Source organism: Taudactylus pleione, unplaced genomic scaffold (genome assembly GCF_031769625.1).
Source record: "Taudactylus pleione unplaced genomic scaffold, aTauple2 ptg000039l, whole genome shotgun sequence".
Lineage (NCBI taxonomy): Eukaryota > Metazoa > Chordata > Amphibia > Anura > Myobatrachidae > Taudactylus > Taudactylus pleione.
The window spans coordinates 12,382,302-12,408,531 of NW_028284441.1; the positions used below are offsets into that span (position 1 = coordinate 12,382,302).

Here is a 26,230-nt window from a genome sequence, read left to right on the forward strand (position 1 = left end):
CCCTGTGCCATTATGTACTTATGGAATTACCTGCCATGTCCAATCAGATGCTCCCATATTCTTTAAATCTTTAAAGCCTCTCTGAAAGCTCATGTTTTTATTAGAGTTACGGCAACTTGATATAGCTTAAGGGTGTGGCATGCCCCAACCTTCCAATGGGTGGCATATTACCTACATGCCACAAAATACTTTACCATGTAGTCCCCAGGATTAATCACATGCCCCTCAGACCCTCCCCTCATTCTCCTCACACTACCGCACATGCTCGACACATCTCCACATGTCCTTCACATTCCTGTCAGACTTCCCCAAATGCCCCTAAGACCCCATCACATGCCCCTCTCCTCTCCTCACACACCCGTCAGATTCCCACACATGCCCCTGACTCCGCCTCATGTCACTGACATACCTATAATGGCTGCACCCATTTAATATGCATACCTTGCAGCCACAGCTGAAGAAATCACCAGGAAAATGACAGCATAATTTTCTTGGACATATGTACATATGCATTAGACTATGGCACAATGCATGCACCTGTGCTAGGGGGTTGGCCACATAGAGATTGCACATGATTGCACTTTCCTGGGATAAAATGCTCCTGTCTCACATGCCCTTCATATGACCCTCAAGTTTACCCATTAGACCTTCTTACACGTCTTCCCAACCTTCCCCCTTCACTGGATAATCTGCTGAAAATACTTTGAACTGCCTGCCTCATATTCCTGTCTCACTGTCCTCGAGCCCATATGTAATTATATTCCGAAATGTGTTTATTAAATGCACTAAAGGTTTAACATAAAAATGTAACATTGAAGCAATCAAGGCAAACAGGACGCGGTCCAAAAATAAACAGTGCGAGCTAACATCCATCCAAAAAGATAAACAGGGGATAGGGGATAGTAGTGGGGAGGGAGTGTGAGGAAAGGGAGGCACAGGGGAGAGAGTGTTCCAAGCAGCATGGGGGCATATTCAATCAGCCACGGGAGTTCACCCGCGACTAATTGCTGGACAAAAGTCCCGCAGCGCGGGATTAAGCTATTCAATTAAATAGCTTTGTCCCCTGAACATGTTATATTAAAATATTTTTATCAAATAGAATCAATAAGCTTACATTAAATAAACAAAATATGGTATCTATTACACAAATTGCAATTGTATTTTGCTTGGCCCACAAAGCTTTAGGACATGAAATAGGGTGGTAAAGTGGGCACAGGGACCAGATTTTCTATATTTGAATAAGTAGCTGTGGTCGTGCAAGGGTTAACTAGCCTTGGGCAACAAATTTGACACTTGAAATCCACAGATGGGGGTCACTTACATGTGAGCCACTTGCAGTTGGCCTTGCCCAACAAGGTTTTGGGCATGAAATAGGGCATTAAAGTGGGCACAGGCACCAATTATTGCATTTGAATAAGTAGCTGTAGTTGTGCAAGGGTTAAATAGCCTTGGGAAACAAATTTGACACTTGGAATCCAAAGAGGGGGGTCACTTACATATGACCCACTTGCAATTGTCCTTGCCCAACAATATTTGGGCATGAAATTGGGTGGTAAAGTGGGCACAGGGACCAGATTTTCTAAAATTGAATAAGTAGCTGTAGTTATGCAAGGGTTAACTAGCCTTGGGCAACAAATTTGACACTTGGAATCCACATAGGGGGGTCAATTACATATGACCCACTTGCAATTGTCCTTGCCCAACAATATTTGGGCATGAAATTGGGTGGTAAAGTGGGCACAGGGACCAGATTTTCTAAAATTGAATAAGTAGCTGTAGTTGTGCGAGGGTTAACTAGCCTTGGGCAACAAATTTGACACTTGGAATCCACATAGGGGGGTCAATTACATATGACAAACTTGCAATTGGCCTTGAAATAGGGTGGTAAAGTGGGCACAATCACCAATTTATATATTTGAATAAGTAGCTGCATAACTACAGCTACTTATTCAAGTGTGTAAAATCTGGTGTTTGTGCCCACTTTACCACCCTATTTCATGCCCAAAACCTTGTTGGGCAAGGCCATTTGCAAGTGGTTCATATGTAAATAACGCTACTGTTTGAGTTCCAAGTGTTATATTTGTTGCCCAAGGCTATTTAACCCTCACACAACTACAGCTACTTATTCAAATGTATAAAATCTGGTGTTTGTGCCCACTTTAATCCCCTATTTCATGCCCAAAACCTTGTTGGGGAAAGCCAATTGCAAGTGGTTCATATGTAAGTGACCCTCCTATGTGGATTCCAAGTGTCAAATTTGTTGCCCAAGGCTATTTAGCCTTTGCACAACTACAGCTGTGATACTCTATAATTGTGCCATGTGGCTTGTGATCTATATATGTCATTTGTGACAGTGGTCTTGGAAAGGGTTACTGCAGAAGCAGGCACGACGGTGTGGAAGGACAAGTCCCCGCGTGCTGCTACGAGACCTACTCGCGGGCTGGATGGTAAACATCCGGGACCCGGAGAGGAGGTTATAAAACTTGGTCTTACCGGCAGTTGGGGGTTGGAGAATAACGGGCTCTCTGTACGGAGACCGGCGTTGAGTGCTAGGTCGCGGTTGGAGACTGCACTGTTCCCGGTGATCAGAGCAAAGCATTTTTCCCGTAGTGATCGTTCCCGGTGTCTGGAGGCCCCCTCTCATTCGCTGGTGCCTCCCGAGAAGGGGGCAGATCGAAGGCGGAGTTAAGATAGCAGAGAGCCAGCCCTCTTTGCTGATTCCTAGTGACTGGAGGCCGACAAGAGTTGAAGCTGGGCGGAGCTACACCCCAGTTGGAGGAGAGATCTCTACGAGTGTGAATGACAGTGGCAGCATCTAAAGAAAACACCTGGAAGAGGTCTGTAAAAATTACTGCTGTCATCATCACGCACTCACTATAGCTCTTAACCTCTTCAATAGCACAGACCAGACACAGACACAGGGAGATATTGAGTGCAGAGTCTAGGATTACATCTGTATAGCTTTCCAACACCTGAAGTGCAGAAAGGGAAGTTAAATACTACAGACAGTTGTCAGGAACTATTCCTGGGGAAGTTTGAGTTATAAAAGCAGGCTTTACACTTCCATCTAATTTCATAAAGTGCCACGCCAGGGAGTTAAATCACTTTGCAATAACTGCACAAGGACAATATTATAAGCCCCATATACCAGCAGGCGAGATAAGTCCAAGAGACAATAGCAACCGGATAACACAGAGTCCTGTTTTAATTACTTCCAGCCTAATTTATATAGCCGACAAACTGTACTTACCTAGCGCAAAGGATTAAACAGGAGATAGTAGTCACCAGTTACAACTGTAACCCTTCAGGAACGAAAGTGACAAACTTATTCTACTGCAATTTACTACGTTTGCAATTGTTTTATTTAATTGTGCACCAACGAAGCCCTGGCCAGGTCGGACACCCAGGAGTAGCCTGGTTTTAGGAATTGAATTGTTATTAGGTGTGTTATCCAATTCCCAAAATTGTTACTTACATTGTGATATTAGTACCAAAGTGAATAGGTTCATTTACGATTGTTAGTGAGTTATTGTTATTATAATACTGTAAGAAAGTCTTCTCCTATAATTTATTCGCTTCTAGATCCTACCTTGAAGTGTTCCCGTTTAATAAATTACAAATTGTTTCACATTGTGTGTTTATTGTGTGGGTGTGCTGAGGACCACTTGCCTCTCTGCTGAGAAATTGAGAAGAGCAAGCCACCGGAAACCCATCAAAGCAATAGAACATTACACAGCTACTTATTCAAATGCTCGTATAAAATCTGGTGTTTGTGCCCACTTTACCACCATATTTCATGCCCAAAACCTTGTTTCGGCAAGGCTAATTGCAAGTGGATCATATGTAAGTGACCCCCCTCTGTGCATTCCAAGTGTCAAATTTGTTGCCCAAGGCTCTTTAACCCTTGCACAACTACAGCTACTTATTAAAATGTATACATTGGTGCCTGTGCCCACTTTACCACCCTACTCTATGTGTGTATATATGTGCATACTGTGTGTATATATTATATATATATATATGTGTGTGTGTATATATATATGTGTACACTGTGTATATGTGTGTGTGTATATATAGATAGATATATATATATATGTGTGTGTGTATATATATATATATATATATATATGTGTATACTGTGTATATATGTATTATATATATATATTTATGTATATATATATATATGTGTGTGTGTATATATATATATATATGTGTGTGTATATATGTATATATATATATATATATATATATATATATGTGTGTGTGTGTATATATATATATATTTATATATATATATATATATGTGTGTGTGTATAGATATGTGTATATTTGTATATATGTGTGTGTATATTTGTTGACTAGACTTTTCATACTACATTCCTTTGTGCACATTCATGATCCCACATATACGCTTACAACATTAATTAGATCACATTCCAAACCATTAAGGGGGTTCATATACATGGCCTCACATCACCATTTTTGTGCATCATATATTACACACACTCTGCATGTGCATTCAACATTAGCCTTTAAACTTTCCTTGAACACAGCCTTTTCATTTGTTTAATTTCTTAATTCCTTTTTCGCATTTGTTAACAGCCGCAGCCCGGAGCAGTAGACAGCGTTTGGTTGCTTGGCAACCCATTGACGCGTCTTGCCCACGTGACGCTGTGACGTAATTCACAGGCGACCCAGCGCACGTCAGAGCGACTACAGCCTCCGGGACAGCGTGCATCACCGAGGTGGGGATATAAGGTAAGACCAGTTCACATTCTGCTTTCATTGTTATTTGTGTGTATGTCAGCCTGAGGACAGGACCCTGCGTGGTCATCCTCCATCGACCCCCAGGGCCGACGTGGGATATTGTTAGCGAGGGCTATGCTGCTGAATGCAGCTTGGCCCCCGACGTCGCTGCTGACATCTGTAAGTGTATATTGTACTTGGCGATGCCGGCTCCCCCACCGGATCCAGTCGCTGATGAGGTTGGGTACACTAGACATCGTCTAGTGTGTACCTAACATAAGATTGCTGGTGGAATTATCTGCTAGGGGGCACCAGTCCAAATTTTGCCTAGGGCACCAAATTGGCTAGGGCCGGCTCTGACTGTCATCCTTAGCTTTCAGTGCTGTTGTGACTTTATATAAACAAATATTGCTAAAAAAAATTGGTGGTTCTTACCTGCCTCCTGTACCCGGGCTGTAGCACCTCTTCATCTCGGCTGCGGCCCAGTCCCTATCCAAAAGGGAAAGAAACACGCAAGCATTGCACATGTGCAGTAACAACAGCTGCAGTCCTTAGAAGCTGAATAGGGCTGCTATAAAAAGAAAAAAAGCATCTGAGCCTTCCCATTGGAAGCTCTCTATCTGCTAATAGCAGTCTGGGCTGGCAGTCCCCGGGAGTGGGAACTCCATCCCCTGGGACTGCCTGTCTGAAGTGGGATTAGCAGAAAGCCCTTCCAATGGGAAGTCACTTCTGCTTTTATTATAGCGGCCACAGGAGGATGGTAGGAAGCGCCGCTGTTAATTGGGGTTGGAGACTGGGGACTCATAAAGAAGTGGTGAATTTTACAGGGGGGAGCTGCAGCCTGCATCCACTAGGTAACAGGGGGGAGCTACAGCCTGCATCCCCTAGGTAAAATCTGCTACTGGCTCAGAATATTCTGGTGGTAACATTTTTTACTTTATCAGCAGTAAGCAAGTGGTATTCCATGAAGGGAATGTTTTACCCCCAAAAATAACATAATATAACAGAGAGGCATTATAATAATATACATATAATGCTCTTCTAAAAATGAATAACAGGTCATATATATATATATATATATATATATATATATATATAGTCAGGTAGATGGCACTATTCGATCGATTATGCTGGTCCATGAATCGATCAAATAGTCCGATCTAATTTACAATATTAGTGATCTGGGTGTGAATTATTTGGATGTAAAATTAAGGTTCGAGAGTGGCAAATTGGTGACTGAATTATTTAAGAAGCCCACTAACAGGAATACTCTCCTGCATTTCGGTAGTTGTCATCCAAAACCACTGCAGTATGGTTTACCATACTCACAATTCCTGCGTGCTCACAGGATTTGTAGTGATGAAGATATAGCTCTCAGAGAGATTGATTTGATGAAACATACATTTCTTGAGAGAGGCTACCCTGTAAATATCTTGAACCAAGCAATTAAAAAAGCCATGGCTATATCGAGGGTTAATTTACATAAAACAGGCAGAATAAAAGAAAAGAAAAAGGGCAGGTTACCCTGGGTCAACCATTATCATACCCAGAGCAATGATATTAGGAGTTTAACCAAAAAATTGTGGCCCATTGTAGGGACTGACTCTGATTTAAATCTGCACGACACTAACATCATGCCCTGTTATACCAGAGGACGAAACCTCCGCAATTGGGTGGTCAAAACTGATATTAGCAGTATGAGTAAGATAGACACAGTGTGCTTTCTGCGTCCTATATTAGGATGCATCAAATGTTTAAACTGTATGACCTGCCGTTCATTAACAGTAGGAAATAGATTCTGTCATCCATACAGTGGTCGTAGATATACGATTCGTTATCGTTTAACATGTACGACTAAGTTTATCATATATGTTATCACCTGTCCATTTGGGCTCATATACAGTACGTTGGTAAAACCGACAGAACACTACGGGGTTTATTTACTAAGCAGTGTTAGGAGACAGAGTGAAAAGTGATAAGCCAATCAGCTCCCAATTGTCATTTTTCAAACACAGCCTGTGAGATGACAGTTGGGAGCTGATTGGCTGGCACCTTATCACTTTTCACTGTCTCCTAACACTGCTTAGTAAATAGACCCCTAAGGGAACGAATGGCGTTACACCAGTCGGCCATTCGGGCTGCTATTTCTTCTGAGGGCAGTGACCAACCGGTGGCCCATCATTTAGCTTCCAGTGGCCATAATGTTGCTTCCTTAAGATACATGATCATTGATCATGTACCCAAATCCCCAAGGCGAGGAGATAGATCTCGCATGTTATTACAATGCAAATCCTGTTGGAGTTTCAAATTAGATGCTCTGGCACCACGCGGACTAAATGAGAATTTGGGGCTATATTGCTTTCTCTGAGAATAGATCAACTGCATAAAATATTGATTATATTATTCATTCATTGTAGTAGTTGTTAGTTTAATATTGGAATAGAGTTTAGATGTTTTTCCTAAGCTGTCAGTATATTCTGATGATATTTTTTGTGTTATTTCTCATTCCATTCCATGTTGAATTTTTTGGGATATTCATGTGTTTGTGACTCCAAAAAGTACCATTATTTAAACAGAGATAAAGATATATGATAAATTCCCAAAGGTATAAAGTAGCTGACGTTATAGCAAAAAGACTCATACGATACTCACAATCGTTCAGCCTAAATCCAAGTGTGTGTCCTCCAATAGCAATAGTGACACTAAGGATCAGACTTTCCCCCTCTTATACCAAACTGTGTGTAGCATCACTTCCTTCACAATGAACTACCTAGTGTCCTACAAAACCACTTTAGATAACATATTCCTAATACCAAATTTACATAGAGTGTTCCTCCCTTAATGATAAGATTGCACCTTTTAATTGTAAGGGGTCAACTTTAGTTTAACTATTCCAAACAGACCAGAATTGTGTTCGGACATTTTTTCCCAGCATCCACCCTGCTTCCGGGATCCTCAGCAGTAGCGTGGGAGCACGCTTCTCACTTGCACTCCATGTGCTCCAGCCGCACCTAAGTGGCATCACTAACAGCGCGGTATGACTGACACCAAGCCGCATAGACGCGGTGACTCCTCCGTTATCCGGGCTTCATTAACAGTGGTGGATACTATAATATGCATTATATTAGATTTTAACCCAATGGAATGCAAAACACTTCCTGTTTGCGTTCCATCACCTGGATTTGGATGTTTACAATAGCGAGTCTACTTAAAAAATACTTTATACGTGCACTGTGAAAATGTCTCAATAGAATATTAAGTGTAAATGAATACTAATAAGAAAATAATCTGTAATATTAATCCCACTTATAAATGGCACTGTGATCCATATGTGGCTAATATTATACATACAATTCAGATTAATCATTAAATATACCTCAATATAGCCAACACTCAAAAAACAGCTCTGTGATTCACGTGCGACTAATTTTTTAAAATACTTTTAATTTGGATACAAACAAATCCTTGAGTCTTCAGATAACTTCAGCTTTACAAAAAGAGGATCATTACACACCATGATAATCATTACAAGTTTGAACACATTAGGAGAACAAAGTCCTAGTCCTCCCTTAGAAAGTACATACATTTATAATTAAAAAATCCCAGTGAAAACATTGGAAGATTTTTTACAAAAAAAAAGACAATGTCTATACAGGTTGAGTCTCCCATATCCGAAATGTTTGGGACCAGAGGAATTTTGGATATCGGAATATTCCGTATTTTGGAATATTTGCATACTATAATAAAATATCTTGGGAATGGGACCCAAATCTAAACACAGAATGCATTTATGATTTATATACATTTTATACACACAGCCTAAAGGTAATTTTATACAATATTTTTAATAATTTTGTGGCTCAAACAAAGTTTGAAATTCATTTATGTTTACACAAATTCACTTTATATACCTTATATACAAAGCCTGAAGGTAATTTATACTTTATTTTTAATAATTTTAATGTTTGTATACAGCAAAATGTAAAGGTTTCATTATCTCAGTCTAGCTAAACAAAATCCGTATTTTGGAATATTCCATATTTCTGAATATTTGGATATGGGAGACTCAACCTTTATCCTCATTTAAACCATTCGGGTAAAGTGTATTTAATGTATATATCCAAAAGGACTCTCGTATCGAAAAAAGCAGTTCTCTATTCCCTTCTCTATGGTCAGCTTTTATATGTTCTAAAATTGTAAAGGTTAAATCCCTTACACTAGAACCATGAACCTCTGAAAACTGTCTAGTTAATCTATGGGTCCTTACATTATTTCTAATGTTACAAAGATGTTCTTGGATACGTATTTTAGCTTCTTAGTTACGTATTTTAGCTTGTCTCTTAGTTTCACCAATAAAGGCTAATCCACAACTACATAAAATTCTGTAGATTACATCGGTGTTATAAGTGACCATTCCCTTCAAAGTGTACATAGATCCATCATCTTTTTTAAGATTAAATGTTTTCTGTTTCCATGTGTTTACAACAGATAAATTTATTACATGGGAAACAACCCTCTCTTTTTTTAAGAAAACTGTCACATATAGTATTGTTTGGTTTCTCAGTTTTCAACCTACTTGGTGCCAAACTTTTTACATTTGTAGCTTTTCTAAAAACCAGACTAGGTTCACTTGGTAGATACGGACCTACAACCAGGTCTTTTAGAAGAATACTCCAATGTCATTCCAAAACTTTTTTAACTATATTGTTCTCTTAATTAAATTGGGTAATGAATGGCCTACATTGCCATTTCTTTTTATCATTCGGGTCAGATTTTTTTGGCAAGCAGCTCTTCCCTTATTCTCTTGGAGGCTTTTTGTCTAGCTTCTTCAATCATTAAGACGTCGTATCTCCTCTCCACAAATATGTCTTTAAGTATCAGTGATTGACTCCAGAAGTCGTCCAAATTACTACAGTTCTTTCTAATTCTTAAAATGTGAGCAAAAGGTACATTATTTTTCCACATGGGGTGGTGGCAACTTGAGGAAGGAATAAAACTATTGGCATCTACTACCTTAAATAAGGTTCTAGTGCTTATTTTCCCATTAGGATTTCCTTCTAGCACTAGATCAAGATAATCAATTTGACATCCAATTTTAGAATGAAATCATTAGTGTGAGGGTGAGTGAAGAATTTATCAATACTAACTTTATCGCCTTGTCAGATGAAAACTAAGTCATCTATATATCGATGATAAAAAATTATATTATCATTTTCCAAAAATTTGTTGTACACAAAAAGTTCCTCCCACTCACCCATCAGAAGATTGGCATATAATGGAGCAAATTTTGTCCCCATCGCCATTCCCTATAGTTGAAGCTTAAACAACCCATTAAACTCAAAAAAATTATGTTCCAATATAAATGTAATATTATTAATAATGAAAGTTATTTTAGCTAATATTTTCTCAGGATCTGACATTAGGACTTTCCTCACTGCCTCTAGACCCTTTAAATGGGGGAATTGATGAATATAAGGCTTGGACATCTATTGTTAACCACTGATATGAAGGGCTCCATACTTGAATTATTAAACTACTACTTGAATCTTTTAAATAGGATTTATTTTTACATAAGGCTGCAATTTGAGATGTATGTAATGTGATAAATTCGCAGTGAGACAATTTATCCCCAAAATAATGGGTCTTCCTAGGGGCATTTTTCATCTTTATAACCCTTAGGAATATAATAGAAGATGGAAACTGTAGGATATTTTACAAATAGATAATCAAATTCATCTTTACAAATCAAATTGTCATTTTTTTGCCTCATTTAATAAACTATACAACTCTTCCTTATACTGATCCATTGGATTTTCAGATAGCACTTTATATGTTGATGAGTCATTAAGGATTTTATCGGCCTCTTCCAGATATGCACTTTTGTCCTGTATTACAACTGCCCCCCTTTATCTGCTGACTTAACAATCAATTCATTATCTTTTTTTCAAAAGTTTAATCCCTTGTTTCTCTACAGGGAGATTACAATTAAATTTAGTGTGTTTAATTTTCAACTTTCTAAAATTATCCTTCACTGAGTCATAGAAAATATCTAAATGACTACCACAAGACTACAGGATAAAATTAAGAAGGCAATGCAACTAGTGGTTTAGGTTGGGGGACATATGCTACTTTCTGTATTGGATTTTTAAGAAAATGTCTTTGAACAATTATATAATGAATACATTTATTCAAATCAATGAATAGATTAAACTTATCTATATGTTGATCAGGCGCAAATGTAAGGCCTTTTTCTAAAACCACAGTCTGTTCTGTGGAAAGTGTCTTTTTAGAGATGTTAATGATCCCTGTTTGTTGCTCTCAAGTGGATATAGTATAACTCTTCTTTTTTGGGGGGATCTGTCTTCCACCTCCTTTCCCTCTTCTAAACAAAAGCCTTTTTTGGTCCCTTGTGGGGAATCCAATCTTACATGTACCTCTTCCCTCCTTTGTCTATGTGGGAGCACATAGCTCCTTCTCTCTTCTAAAAATTTTGATTATGAAATACAATGGGAGAAGGGGACCTCAGGAGTTTCATACCTATTGTGATAAGAGGGGAATCTTTTTCTTTGCCTCCCATAGTTAGGACCTCTCTCTACCCATTGATTCTGGCCTATAGGCGAATTAAAATATGTTTTCTACGTTTATAACTAATCTGCTGCCATTCTGAACTTCTCTTAGAATGAAAATTAGTAAGACGCCTCTATTTGGTCCCTGATCACCAGAATCATCCCTTTTTTACAAATTGTCTATTTTGTTGTGTATTTGTATCATATCTTATCTCAAAATTGGACCAATTGTGGACTCTTCCACTTAGATAGTCATTTTTATCACGGTTAAATTTATTTTGTTTTCTCATTATAATATCATTCTCTAGGTTATCTCATTTAAATTGGAGGTCGCTCACATCTCTTTTAAATTCCTCACTATCTTCAAATTTGATAACAGCTGATTATAATTTATTAAATTCTTCCTCCAATTTAACCAGTTTGTTCTTTCTTTCAACTAAAATTAAACTAGTCAATTTAGCAGAACATTCATTAAGAATGGTATTAAAGGATTTCACCTAAAGTTCTAAAGAAAGAATATCTTCTCTGAAATTAATCCTGTTATAGGAGAACATATCCTCTGTTGAATCCTATCTAGCACCCTCTGGTTATTTTTGTTTGTATCTGTTTTTTTATTCCGACTAACAGGGGATCCACTAAGAGGAGCAGCTTGGTGTTCTAGTGCATGATAAGTGTATTTTTTGCAAATAGTATCCAATGTATGACTGCAGTTACACATATAAAAAACACAGGTATTGTGAATCAATAAATGAGTCCTTAATGCAGGGGTGGGGAACCTCCGGCCCGCAGGCCGTATACTACCTGCAGAGTGTTATCATCCGGCACGGCCAGCTGTCAGCAGCAGCAGAGTCAGCGTAGTGTAGGGTTCTTCTATCAGTGGCGGCATGTAGCACAGCGGGGGAGAGGAGATGTCAGGACTGTCATTGGCGGCAGCTAGTCGCTGACAGCCCTGACCCCCCGCTGCTCTAACAGCAGGTGGCAGGTAGCGCAGCGGGGGGGGGTTGTGTGTGTCAGGGCTGTCATCGGCAATCAGCGTCAGGAGGTCGGGGGGAGGGGGGTTGTGTGTGTCAGGGCTGTCATCGGCTACTAGCGGCAGTGGGGGTGTCAGGGCGGTCATCGGGCAGATTGGTGCAGGTGCTCACTCCATATCAGCGGCAGCAGTTAGCGGAGCGCACGGGGGGATCAGGATGTCAGTGAGTGGCATGCAGGGCTCTCTCCCCATCCGTGGCGGCAGGCAGGCAGTGCACAGGGGGGAGGGAGGCGGGAATCAGGACTGTCATCTGGCTGCCATTGAGCTGGTTAGTGCAGGACTCTCCTCCTAACAGCGTGGGCAGGAAGGCAGTGGTCGCACAGCAGGGGTTGTGTACAGTCAGTGCTGTCATCAGGCTAGTTAGGACTGAGAGGACCCCAGGGCTGCCTTATCAATCTGCCTGTCACACATCCATAGGGACTGCCCCTGCAGACTCTGCCTGGCAACATACAGAAAGCCTCCCCCTTCTCTTGGCTTCTGGAACTGTGTATTCAGTGTATATATTTTGTGAGCCAGAGGACAGTAAGTGACAGGCAGGCTAGGAGCATATATATATTGGCAAAAATCCAGTGACTAGATAATAATAGTTATTAAGTAATGTGACATCCTACAAATGGCGAGTACAAAAAAAAGAAAAGTTGATGCTGAATGTCGGTCTTTCCAAGAAAATTGGACAAATGAGTATTTTTTTATTGAAGTCATAGGCAAACCTGTGTGTCTAGTTTGTGGCGATGCGTTAGCAGTAATGAAAAAAGTCAATCTGGAGCGTCATTACAGCTCAAAACATGCTAAACTCAATGATTTGAGAGGCCAAATGCGTCTGGATAAAATCAAAGCTCTTCAGCTGAGTTTGGAATCACAACAAGCCACTTTCACTAGGCCTCATTGTGACCGAGACAACGTTATTCAGGCGAGTTTTGTAGTGAGCGAGCTAATCGCAAAAAAGCTGCAGCCTCGTGTAGAGGTAGAGTTTGTGAAGGAGTGCATGGTGGCGGCTGCGGAGTTATTAGCACCAAACAAAGTAAAATTGTTTCAGACTATTAGTTTGTCTCGGAGAACCGTCTCAGATCGGATTACTGACTTAGCACAAGATATTGAAAAAACACTGAAGGTTTCTGCAGGAGATTTCCAATTTTTCTCTCTGGCTTGTGACAAGACAACTGACATAACAAATACTGCAAAACTGGACATTTTTGTTCGTGGGATAACTGAAGAGTTTGACACGAGAGAGGAACTGTCACTAGAAGCCATGCATGGCACTACAAGAGGTGAGGACTTGTTTGAGAGACTTGTTTTGGCAATGAAAAAGCTTGAGCTTACATTTGAAAAGTTAAGTGGCCTTACTACAGATGGAGCTCCAGCCATGGTTGGCTCGCAAAAAGGGCTAATTGCATTTGTCAAGAAAGAACTGAATCGTCTCAGTCTTGATCCAAGTGAATTAATTATATGCCACTGCATCATACACCAAGAAAGTCTCTGTGCACAGTCATTGAAGCTCAACAATGTGATGTCAACAGTAGTGTCATGTATAAATTTTCTCAAAAGCCAAGGGCTTAACAGCCGCCAATTTAAGGAGTTACTGAATGATCTTGACTCTGAGTATGGTGATCTTGTTTATCACTGTGAAGTGCGGTGGCTGAGTCGCGGGAACATACTCATGAGGTTTTACAAACTGCGGGATGAAGTCAAGCAGATCATGGATATTAAGGAATCTATATTAGAACCTCTATACACTCCTTCCTATACCTTCTAATATCCTGCCTATACCTTCTAATATCCTGCCTATACCTTCTAAGGATGACGCTAATTTGCGCTTCAGACCTGGAATCTGTGGTTCCAAAGCACAAGTATTATTCAAGTAAAAGTACAGTCAGTTACACGCTATTGATCCAGACACAATTCGGCGCAAAGGAATTATACAGACCCAAGTACAGTATACATACGCAGCGCTTCCGGACCAGATGTTAGGCATCAGCAAGAAACCCCTTCGTCAATCAGCATTCAGCAAGAAGACTAAGACCCAGTGTTGGAGCACACAGAAATAGACAACACAATAGAGAAGTTTGTTGCTGATGCCATTGGTTCCCAAGGGGGATACATCTGTTACAGAGCATTTAACAGGCTGATTCAAATAGACACAACCCAGCCTCCAACAACTGAGGGTCTCTGGTTTCCCGCCCCATGCAACATCCTAACAGTTGTTCATATTATATACATTTTGTTGCTTGAAGTCTCTGCGGTCCATAAGTTGAGAATGCATGATGCGATCTCCACACCGATAATACCGGAATTCTGTTGAAAGAGTACGCATCAGTACAAAACCAAACACGGCTTACTTAGCATGTATAAAACCTTGGTTACCAAATAATCTTTATTTCACAGCATTTATACTAAATGAACAAACTTAAATCTTATCCCTTAAAGCTTATGGAACCTTGCATGTGGATATGTAATGTGTGAGTATGCGGGGTTTGATATAAAGACGCTAGTTAACTTGGAGCAGATGCGTGCGCATAAAGCTAATGAACAGCGTTTTCATATAGGATCTTATGCATTAGCTAATATGCGATTAGTTACCAGCGCAATTGTCCGTATTAATGTGTGTATGAGAAATGGTGCACTTACATCTCACTTAAACTAAGTGAACACCTAGCAGTGTGGAATGCTGAGCCTTATAGTTCCACACGCCCCCCTCTCTCAGCAGCCCCCACCCTTCCCAGGCTCAACAGTCAAGTCCTTTGTTCTCCCAGGCTCTTGTGTAAATGCAAATTAGCACAGCTACAAGACCCAAAACCTAAGATAACACTCTTGGCTTTGAAGGTGTTTTATTGCAGGAAGCCTGCTAATGTAAGGTGTGTATTCGAGCAGGGTCACCTGGAGTGAGAGCAGACATTGTATCCAGGAAGCTTGTCTACACAGGCTAGTTGTCACGTGGCCATTTGCTCTGTTTAGCTAATGCAATATATCCTTTGGGGGAATTATAATAATATACACTTTATCCAGAGCACCCAAACTACGTAAAGTCATTAAATGGGCTTTTGGTGAATCGCCGTAACTTATGGCGATGGTCACAGATGCAATCGCATGATGCAAATAGTAATATCGCCACATGTACTAAAGAGTGAGTTTATCTAAAATGCCGCTTAGGCGGCCATTCGCAAAATGGCGTCTTGCGGCCAGTCGCAAGATGGCGTCACTGCGATTCAATTTTAAACTGATCTTGTCTCAGCCAATAATCCAGCTTCGACAATATGAAGGGAAAACCTGTCAGGGAACTCAGTGATAGCAAGCGGCTGTGTGATCTAGCATTCATGGTGGAGCTGAACATCAGCTCCGTGCTTTCAAACATGAAATCATTTGAAGCTAAATTAAGGCTGTGGAAAGTGCAACTGGAAAGGAATAACACGGTGCATTTCCCCACTCTGGAAGGACAAAAGCCTTCTAGACACTCGAATATTCTGGTGAATGTGCAAAACTAATTGAGGCATTTGATGAAAGATTTAAGGACGTGAAAAATAAACAAATGGAATTGAACATCTTTGCTACACCTTTCAATCTGGAACCGGCTGATGTGCCTGATAACTTCCAACACGAAATCATTCAGCTGCAACGCGATGATGAGCTGAAAGCTAGATACCACAACCTCCCACTGCTTGAGTTCTATAAACGTTATATAAGTAATGCTGAATTTCCCACTTTGAGGAGACATGCATTGAAATATGCATCTCTGTTCGGAACAACTTACTGCTGCGAGCAGTTCTCTTCAAAACTGACCATCGCAAAGAGACGACTGCACTCCAGACTGACCGACGCAAACCTGGAAAATCAGGTGCGAGTAGCAACATCAGCAATACCAGCTAACATCACACGCCTCACCAAAGAGAAGCAGTTGCAGCAATCGTATTAAGAGTGAGTTAATACAGTTTTTAACCAAATATAGGAGGCTCATTTTTAAGTTAATAATTTTGTATGGCCCCCGTATGATTTTCTAAAAATCAAAATGGACCTTGGCAGAAAAAAGGATCCACACCCCTGCATTAATGGTTCGATTCAATCACTCTCTCTGCGTTTTGACCACTGTAGGTTTTTCATAAGTAAGTTGCTGATAATTATTGAACCAGCAAGCTCCTTCTCTTCATACAATAATTATTTTGAGGTAGAAGTTTTTATCAAATTATATTTACCCACGAGCTGTCACTATAGTCCCAAATCAAAAACTGTGGGTGGCTATTATATGCAGAGAATTGGCGAGTAGTTAACAGCACAGCAAGGCTCCGGGTCTCCTGACCTCAGGCGGGAAGACTGCTTATCAGTATACATACGTCTGTCTAGGGTCTGGAGCTAAGTGCCAGGCATGGGCCTAGATGTAGCCGCTGTTAGCAGTACTGTGGGCTCCGGATCTCCATGTGTCCAGGATCTGGGGCTACGTGGCAAGCATGGACAAAAATATAGCCGATGTTAGTGGTGCAGTGGGATCCAGATCTCCCCACCTCAGAACAGTGTCAGCTTATTGGTGAGTGAATACGGGATTGGGGTTCTCTCGGCTGTACTCCCTCTGCTATTAGCCGCAGCCACTGTAATTAGATTCTACTTGTCGGATCTCTGGACCTGAGACACATCAGCATTAGTAGTCCATTTGCAAAGGCAGAGGAGCAGCCCGGGATGTCACCTACGTTTCCCGAAGGTAGGAGCAGCAACGCGTTTCGGCCACCACTGTAGCCTTTTTCAAGCTGTATTGCTCCTATGTGCTCCTGGCCAGTTTAAATAGCCAGGTTCTTTGGCTCATTGGCTAATTAGATCTCTTTAGCTAACTCTTAAAGTGCCTTTTTAGACTTAGCGTGTCTCTATTAAAAATGAGCATAATTCCTGCAGTCATTAGACACACAATTAGATCCATTTGAAACAAGCATATAACATAATTGTGTAATACTAAACAAACACTTTCAAATTCCAAACTAAATTATTTAAAAATATATATGACAAATGAAATCAAATAAATTATACATTCCTTTTTATTCACTTAACCAATACTGTCAAATTGAATTAAACAGATATACACAGATATCATTATATCTAAAAGTTTTATCTAAATTGTAAATTGACGTATCTGATTAATCAGACTACCATAAAATTATCTTTCCACCAGAAATATATTTTTACACAAAATAATGAAATAATAACATAATATATTCAATAATTATCCATATATTATCTAAAAAATATAAATTAAGTTAAGTTCAATAAACTACATCCCTACATATCCATGTATACACATACACATGTATATGGTATATACACACACAACATGTGTGTATATACTCTAAATAATAATAACTATATAAAAATTACATTATTTGTATTTCTATTTATTGTTGGTGTATGGTATTGTTATTATTTTGTTGTAGTATTAGTTGTGTTTACATATTGTATCACAATTGCCATTTACTATTGTTATGAGGATTGCTATATGAGTGTTTGTAATAAGACACTGTCTGCAGGCCCTGTACGGCATGTGACATCATGACGTACGGTATGTGAAGCGTGTGGCATGTTGGTGACGTCACGTTCCCAGCACCTGGCAGTGCATTCTGTCTGCTCATTCTGCAGGGATGGGGGCCTTGTATAAAAGTGCATTTTTGTATTATTTCACATTCTTTTTTTTTCAAATTCATTATTTTTAGATGGTCAATCATAACAAGAAAAACAGAAATAAACATCAATACCATGTCACCGACAGCAAGACGATAAACAATACCAATATCAAACAGCTTTGCACAGTCAAAAATAAAATTGGATTGGTTAAAACAAAAACAAAATATAAATCAATCTATTAGTGGTGACAACAAAAAAAAATTGATAACCAAATTATCAATACAAATAAGTACTTAGATATGAGACAACAATCATAGGTCAGAAACCATTAAGGGGGAGGAAGGGGTTGGGGAGGGAAAGGGAAGGGGAAAAAGACCACAGAAAATAAATGAAATAAAGAATTTCAGCTTAAACTAAAGAAGAAAATGCGCTTGCCCCCCATGGGTCTCCATACACGTCATCTTCCAGAGGAAGACGGGGGGTAGATGTCTATGTTCAGCAGAAAGCCAGGGAGCCCATACTTGAGCAAATATATGTCCTCTATCATGGAGGTAGTAAGTTATCTTTTCCATAGAAGCTATATGCCAAATCTGGCGTTTAAGCGCAGAAAGAGACGGTGGGGAGGTATTTTTCCAATTAAGGGCTATCAGAGATTTGGCCGCCGAAAGAACATGCATAAGTAATTTCTTTGAAAAAATATGAAGATTTGGTGGTGAGCAGCATAACAAAAATACCCAGGGATCTTTTGTAACTGGGGATTCCAAGAGAGAGTTCAAAAGGTCAGTAACCAAATCCCAGAAGGGGATAATATTTGGGCATGTCCACCAAATATGTAACATAGTGCCTCTATGACCGCAACCCCGCCAACAGTAAGGTGATGAGGAAGGAAACATCTGATGGAGTCGCACAGGTGTATAATACCATCGGTAGTAGATTTTGTATGAGGTTTCCTTAATTTTAGTGGAGATGGAGCATTTAGAGATACCGAGTCGGACTTCCTCCCAGGTTTCTTCTTCTGGAGGAGGGCCTAAATCTGTCTCCCATGCAACCTCATGAGATCTTGGGGAAGGAAAAATTATATCAAGAAAAATAGAATAAAGTTGTGAAATCAGGCCTTTGGTTAGGGGACAATATTTACAAAGGTGTTCGAAGGGCGTAAGTTCTCTGAGTACCGATGCAGAAGGTAGAGAGCGCAGAAAATGACTAATTTCAAAAAATTCAAAGGGGCTTAATATTTGGGCTGGGCATTGTATTTGGAGTTCTGGTAAGTACAACCATTGGCCCTGTGTGGAGAAATCTACAGGAAACTTAAAGCCCGCTTTGGACCATAAGTATGCTTTTTAACAGAGGACCCAGGGGAGAATAAGGGATTAAACCAAATAGGAGTTAGGGGAGAAATGGAGGAGGTAAGATTCAATTTGAGTGAATGTCGGTCCCAAAGGGAGATATTAAATTTAAGGGCAGGAAGTTGTTTAATGGTGACAGGGCGTTGTATAGGGGATAGGCCCCAAATGGAGGTAAGGTCAGGAAGGGTAATATAGGCATCTTCTAGGTCTAGCCAGGAAGTGGATCCTGGGGGTGAAAAAGAGGTAACAATTTGCGAGAAATGGGAGGCTAGGTAATAGAGTTTAATATCTGGAAGGCCTCTGCCACCAGCATCAACCGGTCTCTTCAAACCGTTGGCCGATATTCGGGGGAGTCTATGGTTCCACATAAAATGGACCAAAGCTTTCTGGATATCTCGGAGAAGGGTGGTTGGTACTGCAACAGGAAGTGTTTGGAACAAATAGAGCCATTTGGGTATAATGTTCATTTTGACCAATATGATCCTGCCCAGCCAGGAAATAATAAGACGGTTCCAAGAGTTTAGGTCAGCTTGCATTTTGGAAAAAAGAGGTGGAAAGTTCTCATGATAGAGAAGATCATAGCGAGAAGTGAGATAAATTTAAATCCCCAACTATCGAATCCGTTTGGGTTGCCATTTAAACTTAAAGGCGGCCTGGAGAGTCTCAGTAATTGGAGGGGCCACGTGGAGCAATATGGCCTCTGATTTAGAATAATTAATTTTATAATTAGAGATAGCACTATAGGATCGCAGAACGGTGAAAAGGTTGGGAAGGGAAATCTGTGGTTGGGTTAGGGAAAGCAGGATATCGTCCGCAAAGAAATCTTGGAGTGAGTGCGCCCCACCTGCACACCCCATACATCTGGGTGAGATCTGATCTGAGAGGCAAGCGGTTCTATCACGAGAGCAAATATAAGAGGGGATAGGGGGCAGCCCTGCCGGGTACCATTGGTAATGGAGAATGAATTAGAGGGGATACCATTAATAAGAACCTTGGCAGAAGGAGCTGAATACAATGCTAATACTCCCGTGAGATAGTCACCCGTGAAGCCAAACGCCTCAAGGGCGGCCCTCATGAAACCCCAGGAGATCCTATCAAATGCTTTTTCAACATCAAGAGAGAGCATGATAGTAGGGGATCTCCTGGAGTTCGTTATATGAATAAGGTCAATGGCCCGTCTAGTGTTGTCCCTAGCTTGACGACCTGGGATAAACCCAACCTCGTCATAGTGGATCAGGGAGGGAAGGAGGGTGTTCAGTCAATTTGCCAGAATCTTAGCATATATCTTTAGATCTAAATTAAGGAGGGAGATGGGTCTATAGCTAGCGCAATTAAGGAGGTCTTTGCACTCCTTAGGGATCACAATGATTCTGGCTTCCAACATTTCAGCAGGGAAATAGGTACCTCGAAGAGCATTATTAAAAAGGATGTGCAGGTGGGGGGCAAGTAGATCCAAGAACTTCTTATAATATGCTGCCGTGAACCCATCAGGGCCGGGGGATTTACCGGATTTTTGGGAACATATGGCTTGTTTAAGCTCATCGGGTGAGATCTCAGCATTAAGATGTTCGAGAGCACTAGTGGACAAACGTGGCAATTGAGACTTGGCAAGAAAGTCAGAGATTAACTGGGAAGCAGGGATAGTTGGCGGTGGATCTGAGGGAGCCGTGAGGATGTAGAGATTAGAGTAATAAGACTGGAAGGCAGTTCATTATTTCACATTCTTGATAAAAGTTTGGTGGGACTAAAACGTTGAACTATGACACAGCTCATTCTTTAAAAGTACCCATGAGTGCCGCCTTTTCTTCTCTATTATTTATATATGGTAATATATATAAACAAACTGTATATATAATTGTATGTATTGTGATAGGATCACTGGTAAAGTGGTCTGTGGCAGGTACATTTGTCCCAGATTCCTGTCTTTTGTGTTTTAAACCACCAGGAGAAAGTCTGCAGTGTAGCAGGCTTGAGTTTCGGCTTTTTGAAAAGCCGGTTTGGGACCTGGGGGTTGTGGGTGAGAGGAAAGGGAGGGCTCCACCCACGGCCACTCCAGGTTTTGGTTCTCGCAGCCTGGTAACAGGCTTGTTAGTTTTCCACCTGAGAGTGGCCAATATAAGCCTAGTGTGTTTAGGGCTGATTGTCTCACCTGGGAGAGCAGGCAGGGAGTTTGCTCAGAGACACTTGAAAAACCTATTTGTGAGTACTGTACTGTGCTGTGCTTTGTTGCTGGTGAGGGCATTAGGCCCTGCCAGGTTCTGGTAGTGAGGGAACTACCTGTGAAGTTAGTGCCCCGACAGGGCTAGGATTTATATTTTTGTTTTCTTTATATTTCTGTCATTGTACAATAAAGACTGGCGCCGACCAGCTTGTACCTGCATCCAGACTGGTGTGCTGCTTCCCTGCTGCTGTGTGTGTGTGTAAGGAAGGAGTCCTCTACCCAGGAGAGGGACCCCCTAACCTAACTGTGTCACAATATGGTGGAGAATGCGGGCACCCACACACACTGAACTTGCAGCAAGAGGAAAACTTTCCATTTAAAAATTAAAGGGACAGACACCCAATTTGTGAGTGTGGAAATAACAGTGTCCTTGGAGTCCCATAGAGGAGGCGTCAGCCAATGCTCAGAGAGGCAAGGTTCAGCTTCCAACCTACACCCCAGGACAAAATGGAGGACATGATTAAGGCCTTGCTCCAAGCTACAGCAGCTCAGCAGGAATCTACCAGAGCTCAGCAGGAATCTACCAGAGCTCAGCAGGAGACGAACAAACTTCAGCAGGAATCTACCTGAGCTCAGCAGGAATCCACCAGGGTGCAACTGTTGGCCTTGGAGACAGCCCAGAGGCAACAACAGGTCGCCATCGAGGAAACCTGCCAGGCCATAAAAGAGGTGGTACAGCACCTGGTCGCCCGGCCCAGAGATGTTACTACTGGTCCTCCCACCACCACTCACTCCATACGAGCCAGTCACTTCCTCCAAAAGATGACTTCGGGCGATGATGTGGAGGCCTACCTCATCGCATTTGAAAGAACGGCCGAAAGGGAGAGTTGGCCCAAGGAGCAGTGGGCAAGTCTGGTGGCACCTTTTCTGTCGGGGGAGCCACAAAAGGCCTATTTCGACTTATGCCTGGCTGATGCCAAGGACTATAAAAAACTAAAACAGGAGATCCTAACTCGCTTGGGAGTCACCACCTTTGTTCGTGCCCAACGGGTTCACTGCTGGGAGTTCCATATGGATAAGCCTCCACGTTCACAGATGCATGACCTCGTCCATCTGTCCTCAAAATGGCTGCAGCCCGAGACGCTGATGGGACCACAGATCGTGGAAAGGGTCGTGATGGACCGGTACCTGCGATCATTACCTGTGACTCTGCACAAGTGGGTGAGCCATGCAGACCCTAAGTCCGCGGACCAGTTGGTCGAGCTGGTGGAGAGGTACGTGGCGGCTGAGGAGCTGATGAGTATGCCCCACTGAGCCCTGATGGCGCCCCACTGAGCCCCGATGGCGCACCGGCAAACTCCCACAGACACTGGTAAGACTGTTCCAGGGGAGAAGGGTGCTGGGCGGTGGAAGGTACCTAAGACTGAGGGTGTAGAACCTGGAGACAGGCTGCCAGGTCGGGAAGGTTCTTGCCCCGTAAACGACTAGACATTAATATGACTCAGTGTTTCCGATGTGGTGGCTTCGGCCATATTGCCGCTAATTGTGCACTTACAACTGAACCTATGCAATGTGATACTGCTCATGTCTACCGCAGGGGGTCTTTCTTTGCACAGATAGCCTGTACGGCTGACCGGCAGCCTGTGACTAATAAGCACATGTGTGTACTCACTGTAGATGGCAAACGAGTAGAGGCACTGTTAGACTCTGGTAGCTTGGTGACACTTATAAAAGCTGAGCTGGTGAACCCCTTGCGGCGTGAGGGGAAAACTGTTGGTGTGACCTGCATACATGGGGATACTCGATATTATGTTACTGCCAAGGTGAACATCGAGACACCATGTGGTTCGGCTATAGTTTCTGTAGGTTTGGTACATGGTCTGATGTATGATGCAATATTGGGGAGAGACTTTGCTCACTTCTGGAAGTTGTGGGAAAGCCGTTTTGTTCCAGAGGTGAACAACCCCGATCCATTTGAGAAGGTTGTCGATGTAGTGGAGGAGGGAGTTTCTTCTGAGTCAGAGTTATTCCCTTTTTCTACTATGATTGGCGAACTAGAGAATGCGGAGCGTGACGGTGGCCCGCCAACTGATGTGCCTCCCATTGAGGTGGGAAGTGTTGTTGGGCCAGGTGATCGTCTGCCTGACTTAGAGGTCAGAAGAGAGGTCTTTGCCGTGGAGCAGTTGAATGACCCTACTTTGGTAAAAGCCAGGGAGAATGTAAAAGTAGTCGATGGTAAACCTGTAGACCCTGATAGTCCTTTGTCCTATCCCCACATGGCAATGTGGCAGGATTTGTTATATCAGGTGACTAAGAAGGGGGAAGATGTTGTAGAACAACTAATAGTTCCCAAAGCCTACAGAAGAACAGTGTTGGATCTGGCCCATGGTCATATAACGGCAGGCCATCTAGGGGTAGAGAAGACCACTGAGCGAATAATACAGAGGTTTTTCTGGCCCGGGCTGCATAAAGAGGTATCTGACTTTTGCGCATCCTGCCCTGAGTGTCAGTATCATGCTCCCAGGCCACATTTTAAGGGTCCACTAGTTCCATTGCCTATTATAGAGGTGCCGTTTGAAAGAATAGCGATGGATTTGGTTGGACCTTTGATGAAGTCTGCCAGGGGACACCAGTATATTCTGGTCATAATGGATTACGCTACCAGGTACCTGGAAGCGATCCCGTTGCGCAATACATCAACCAAGACCATTGCCAGAGAGCTAGTTCATGTCTTTAGCAGGCTGGGTATACCCAAGGAGATACTAACTGACCAGGGTACACCATTTATGTCAAAAGTCATGAAAGAATTATGTCGCCTGTTCAAAATTGAACAGTTAAGAACTTCGGTTTATCACCCCCAAACCGATGGGCTGGTCGAGAGGTTTAACAAGACGTTGAAACACATGCTTAGGAAAGTGGTTGACAAAGATGGTAGGGATTGGGATTACTTATTGCCGTATTTATTGTTGGCCATAAGAGAAGTTCCCCAGTCCTCCACCGGGTTTTCACCCTTCGACTTGTTGTATGGGAGACACCCAAGGGGGCTACTAGACATTGCCAAAGAGACATGGGAGGGGCAGTCTAGTCCTTACAAAACGGTGATTGAGTATGTTTCTCAAATGCAGGAGAGAATTGCTGCGGTAGTGCCGATAGTGAGAGAGCACCTGGAACAGGCTCAACAGGCACAGCAGAGGGTATACAACCGCAATGCTCGGTTACGCAGCTTTGCTCCTGGGGACAGAGTGTTAGTATTGGTTCCCACTGTGGAAAATAAACTTTTGGCTAAATGGCAAGGGCCCTTTGAAATCTTAGAAAGAGTGGGACAGGTCAATTACAAAGTTTACCAGCCGGGGAAAAGAAAGCCGGAACAGATATACCATATAAATCTGTTAAAGCCCTGGAAAGATAGAACGGTACTGTCGGCCGACCGAGCCCCTCCAGTAAATCCAGGGCCCTTAGTTCCCGAAGTGACAGTGGCAAAAACCCTGTCGGCAATTCAACAACAAGAGGTCAAGGAGTTTCTGATTAGAAATAGGGTGCTGTTCTCTGACGTACCTGGGAAAACCTCGGTCATTAAACATGACATCATCACTGATCCAGGGGTTAAAGTTAATCTAAAGCCCTATAGGTTACCAGAAGCACAAAGAGAATTGGTGTCGAAAGAAATTAAAAATATGCTAGAGTTAGGGGTTATTGAAGAATCACATAGTGAATGGTCAAGTCCCATTGTGTTGATTCCAAAGCCCGACGGGAGTGTGCGTTTCTGCAATGACTTCCGAAAGTTGAACAGCGTTTCGATGCCTACCCGATGCCAAGAGTGGATGAACTGATTGAGAGACTAGGGACGGCAAGGTATTTAACCACTCTGGACCTAACCAAAGGGTATTGGCAAGTACCGTTAACCGAGAGCGCCAAACAAAAGACAGCTTTTTCAGCGCCAGATGGCTTGTTTCAGTACAAGATGTTGCCCTTCGGGCTACATGGGGCACCTGCTACCTTCCAAAGAATGATGGACAGGATTCTAAGGCCCCATAGAATCGGCTGCTTATCTGGATGACGTGGTCATTCATAGTTCTGATTGGCAGTCTCACTTACCCAGGGTACAAGCAGTGTTGGACTCCATCTATAAGACAGGTTTGACAGCCAACCCAAAAAAGTGTTGTCTAGGCATGGAGGAAGTAAAATATCTGGGATACACCATTGGCAGAGGCCTGATAAAGCCTCAGCTCAATAAGGTTGATGCCATACAAAACTGGCCACGGCCTCTGAATAAGAAGCAGGTGAGAGCCTTCTTGGGAATTACGGGGTACTACAGGAGGTTTATACCCAACTTTGCCACCATGGCAGTCCCACTGACTGACCTGACTAAAGGCAAACAAAAAGTCATGGTAGAATGGAGTCCTGAGGCAAAGAAAGCTTTTCAGGAGTTGAAAGTAGCGTTGTGTTCCCAACCAGTCCTGATGACTCCTAATTTTGAAAGGGAATTCATAGTACAAACCGATGCATCAGAAGTAGGTATAGGAGCGGTCCTGTCCCAGAACAAGGAGGGTGAGGAACACCCTATTTTCTATCTTAGCAGAAAGTTGAATGTACATGAGAGAAACTATGCCACAGTGGAGAAGGAGGCGTTGGCCATAAAGTGGGCGTTAGAGGCTCTCAGGTACTACTTGGTCGGAAGAAAGTTCAAATTGATCACTGACCATGCCCCTCTGAAGTGGATGTCTGAAAATAAGGACAGTAATGCGAGAATTACAAGATGGTTCTTGGCGTTACAAACTTTAAAATTTTC

At 42.0% G+C, this 26,230-nt stretch overlaps 1 protein-coding gene across 1 annotated transcript; it reads left to right on the forward strand.

The window, feature by feature from the left end:
• Positions 1-12,955: 12,955 nt before the first annotated feature.
• On the forward strand, positions 12,956-15,821 carry LOC148538618 (general transcription factor II-I repeat domain-containing protein 2-like). Its single transcript, XM_088453493.1, has 2 exons — positions 12,956-14,004; positions 15,584-15,821. The coding sequence occupies exons 1-2, from the start codon at positions 12,956-12,958 to the stop codon at positions 15,819-15,821; spliced, it is 1,287 nt and encodes a 428-aa protein (XP_088309619.1).
• Positions 15,822-26,230: the final 10,409 nt, after the last annotated feature.

Coding starts and splice junctions, on each gene's coding strand:
- LOC148538618 (XM_088453493.1), top strand. CDS start 12,956: ATGGCGAGTACAAAAAAAAGAAAAGTTGATGCTGAATGTCGGTCTTTC. Junction 14,005..15,583: donor CGCGGGAACATACTCATGAG/GTTTTACAAACT, acceptor CCAATAATCCAG/CTTCGACAATATGAAGGGAA.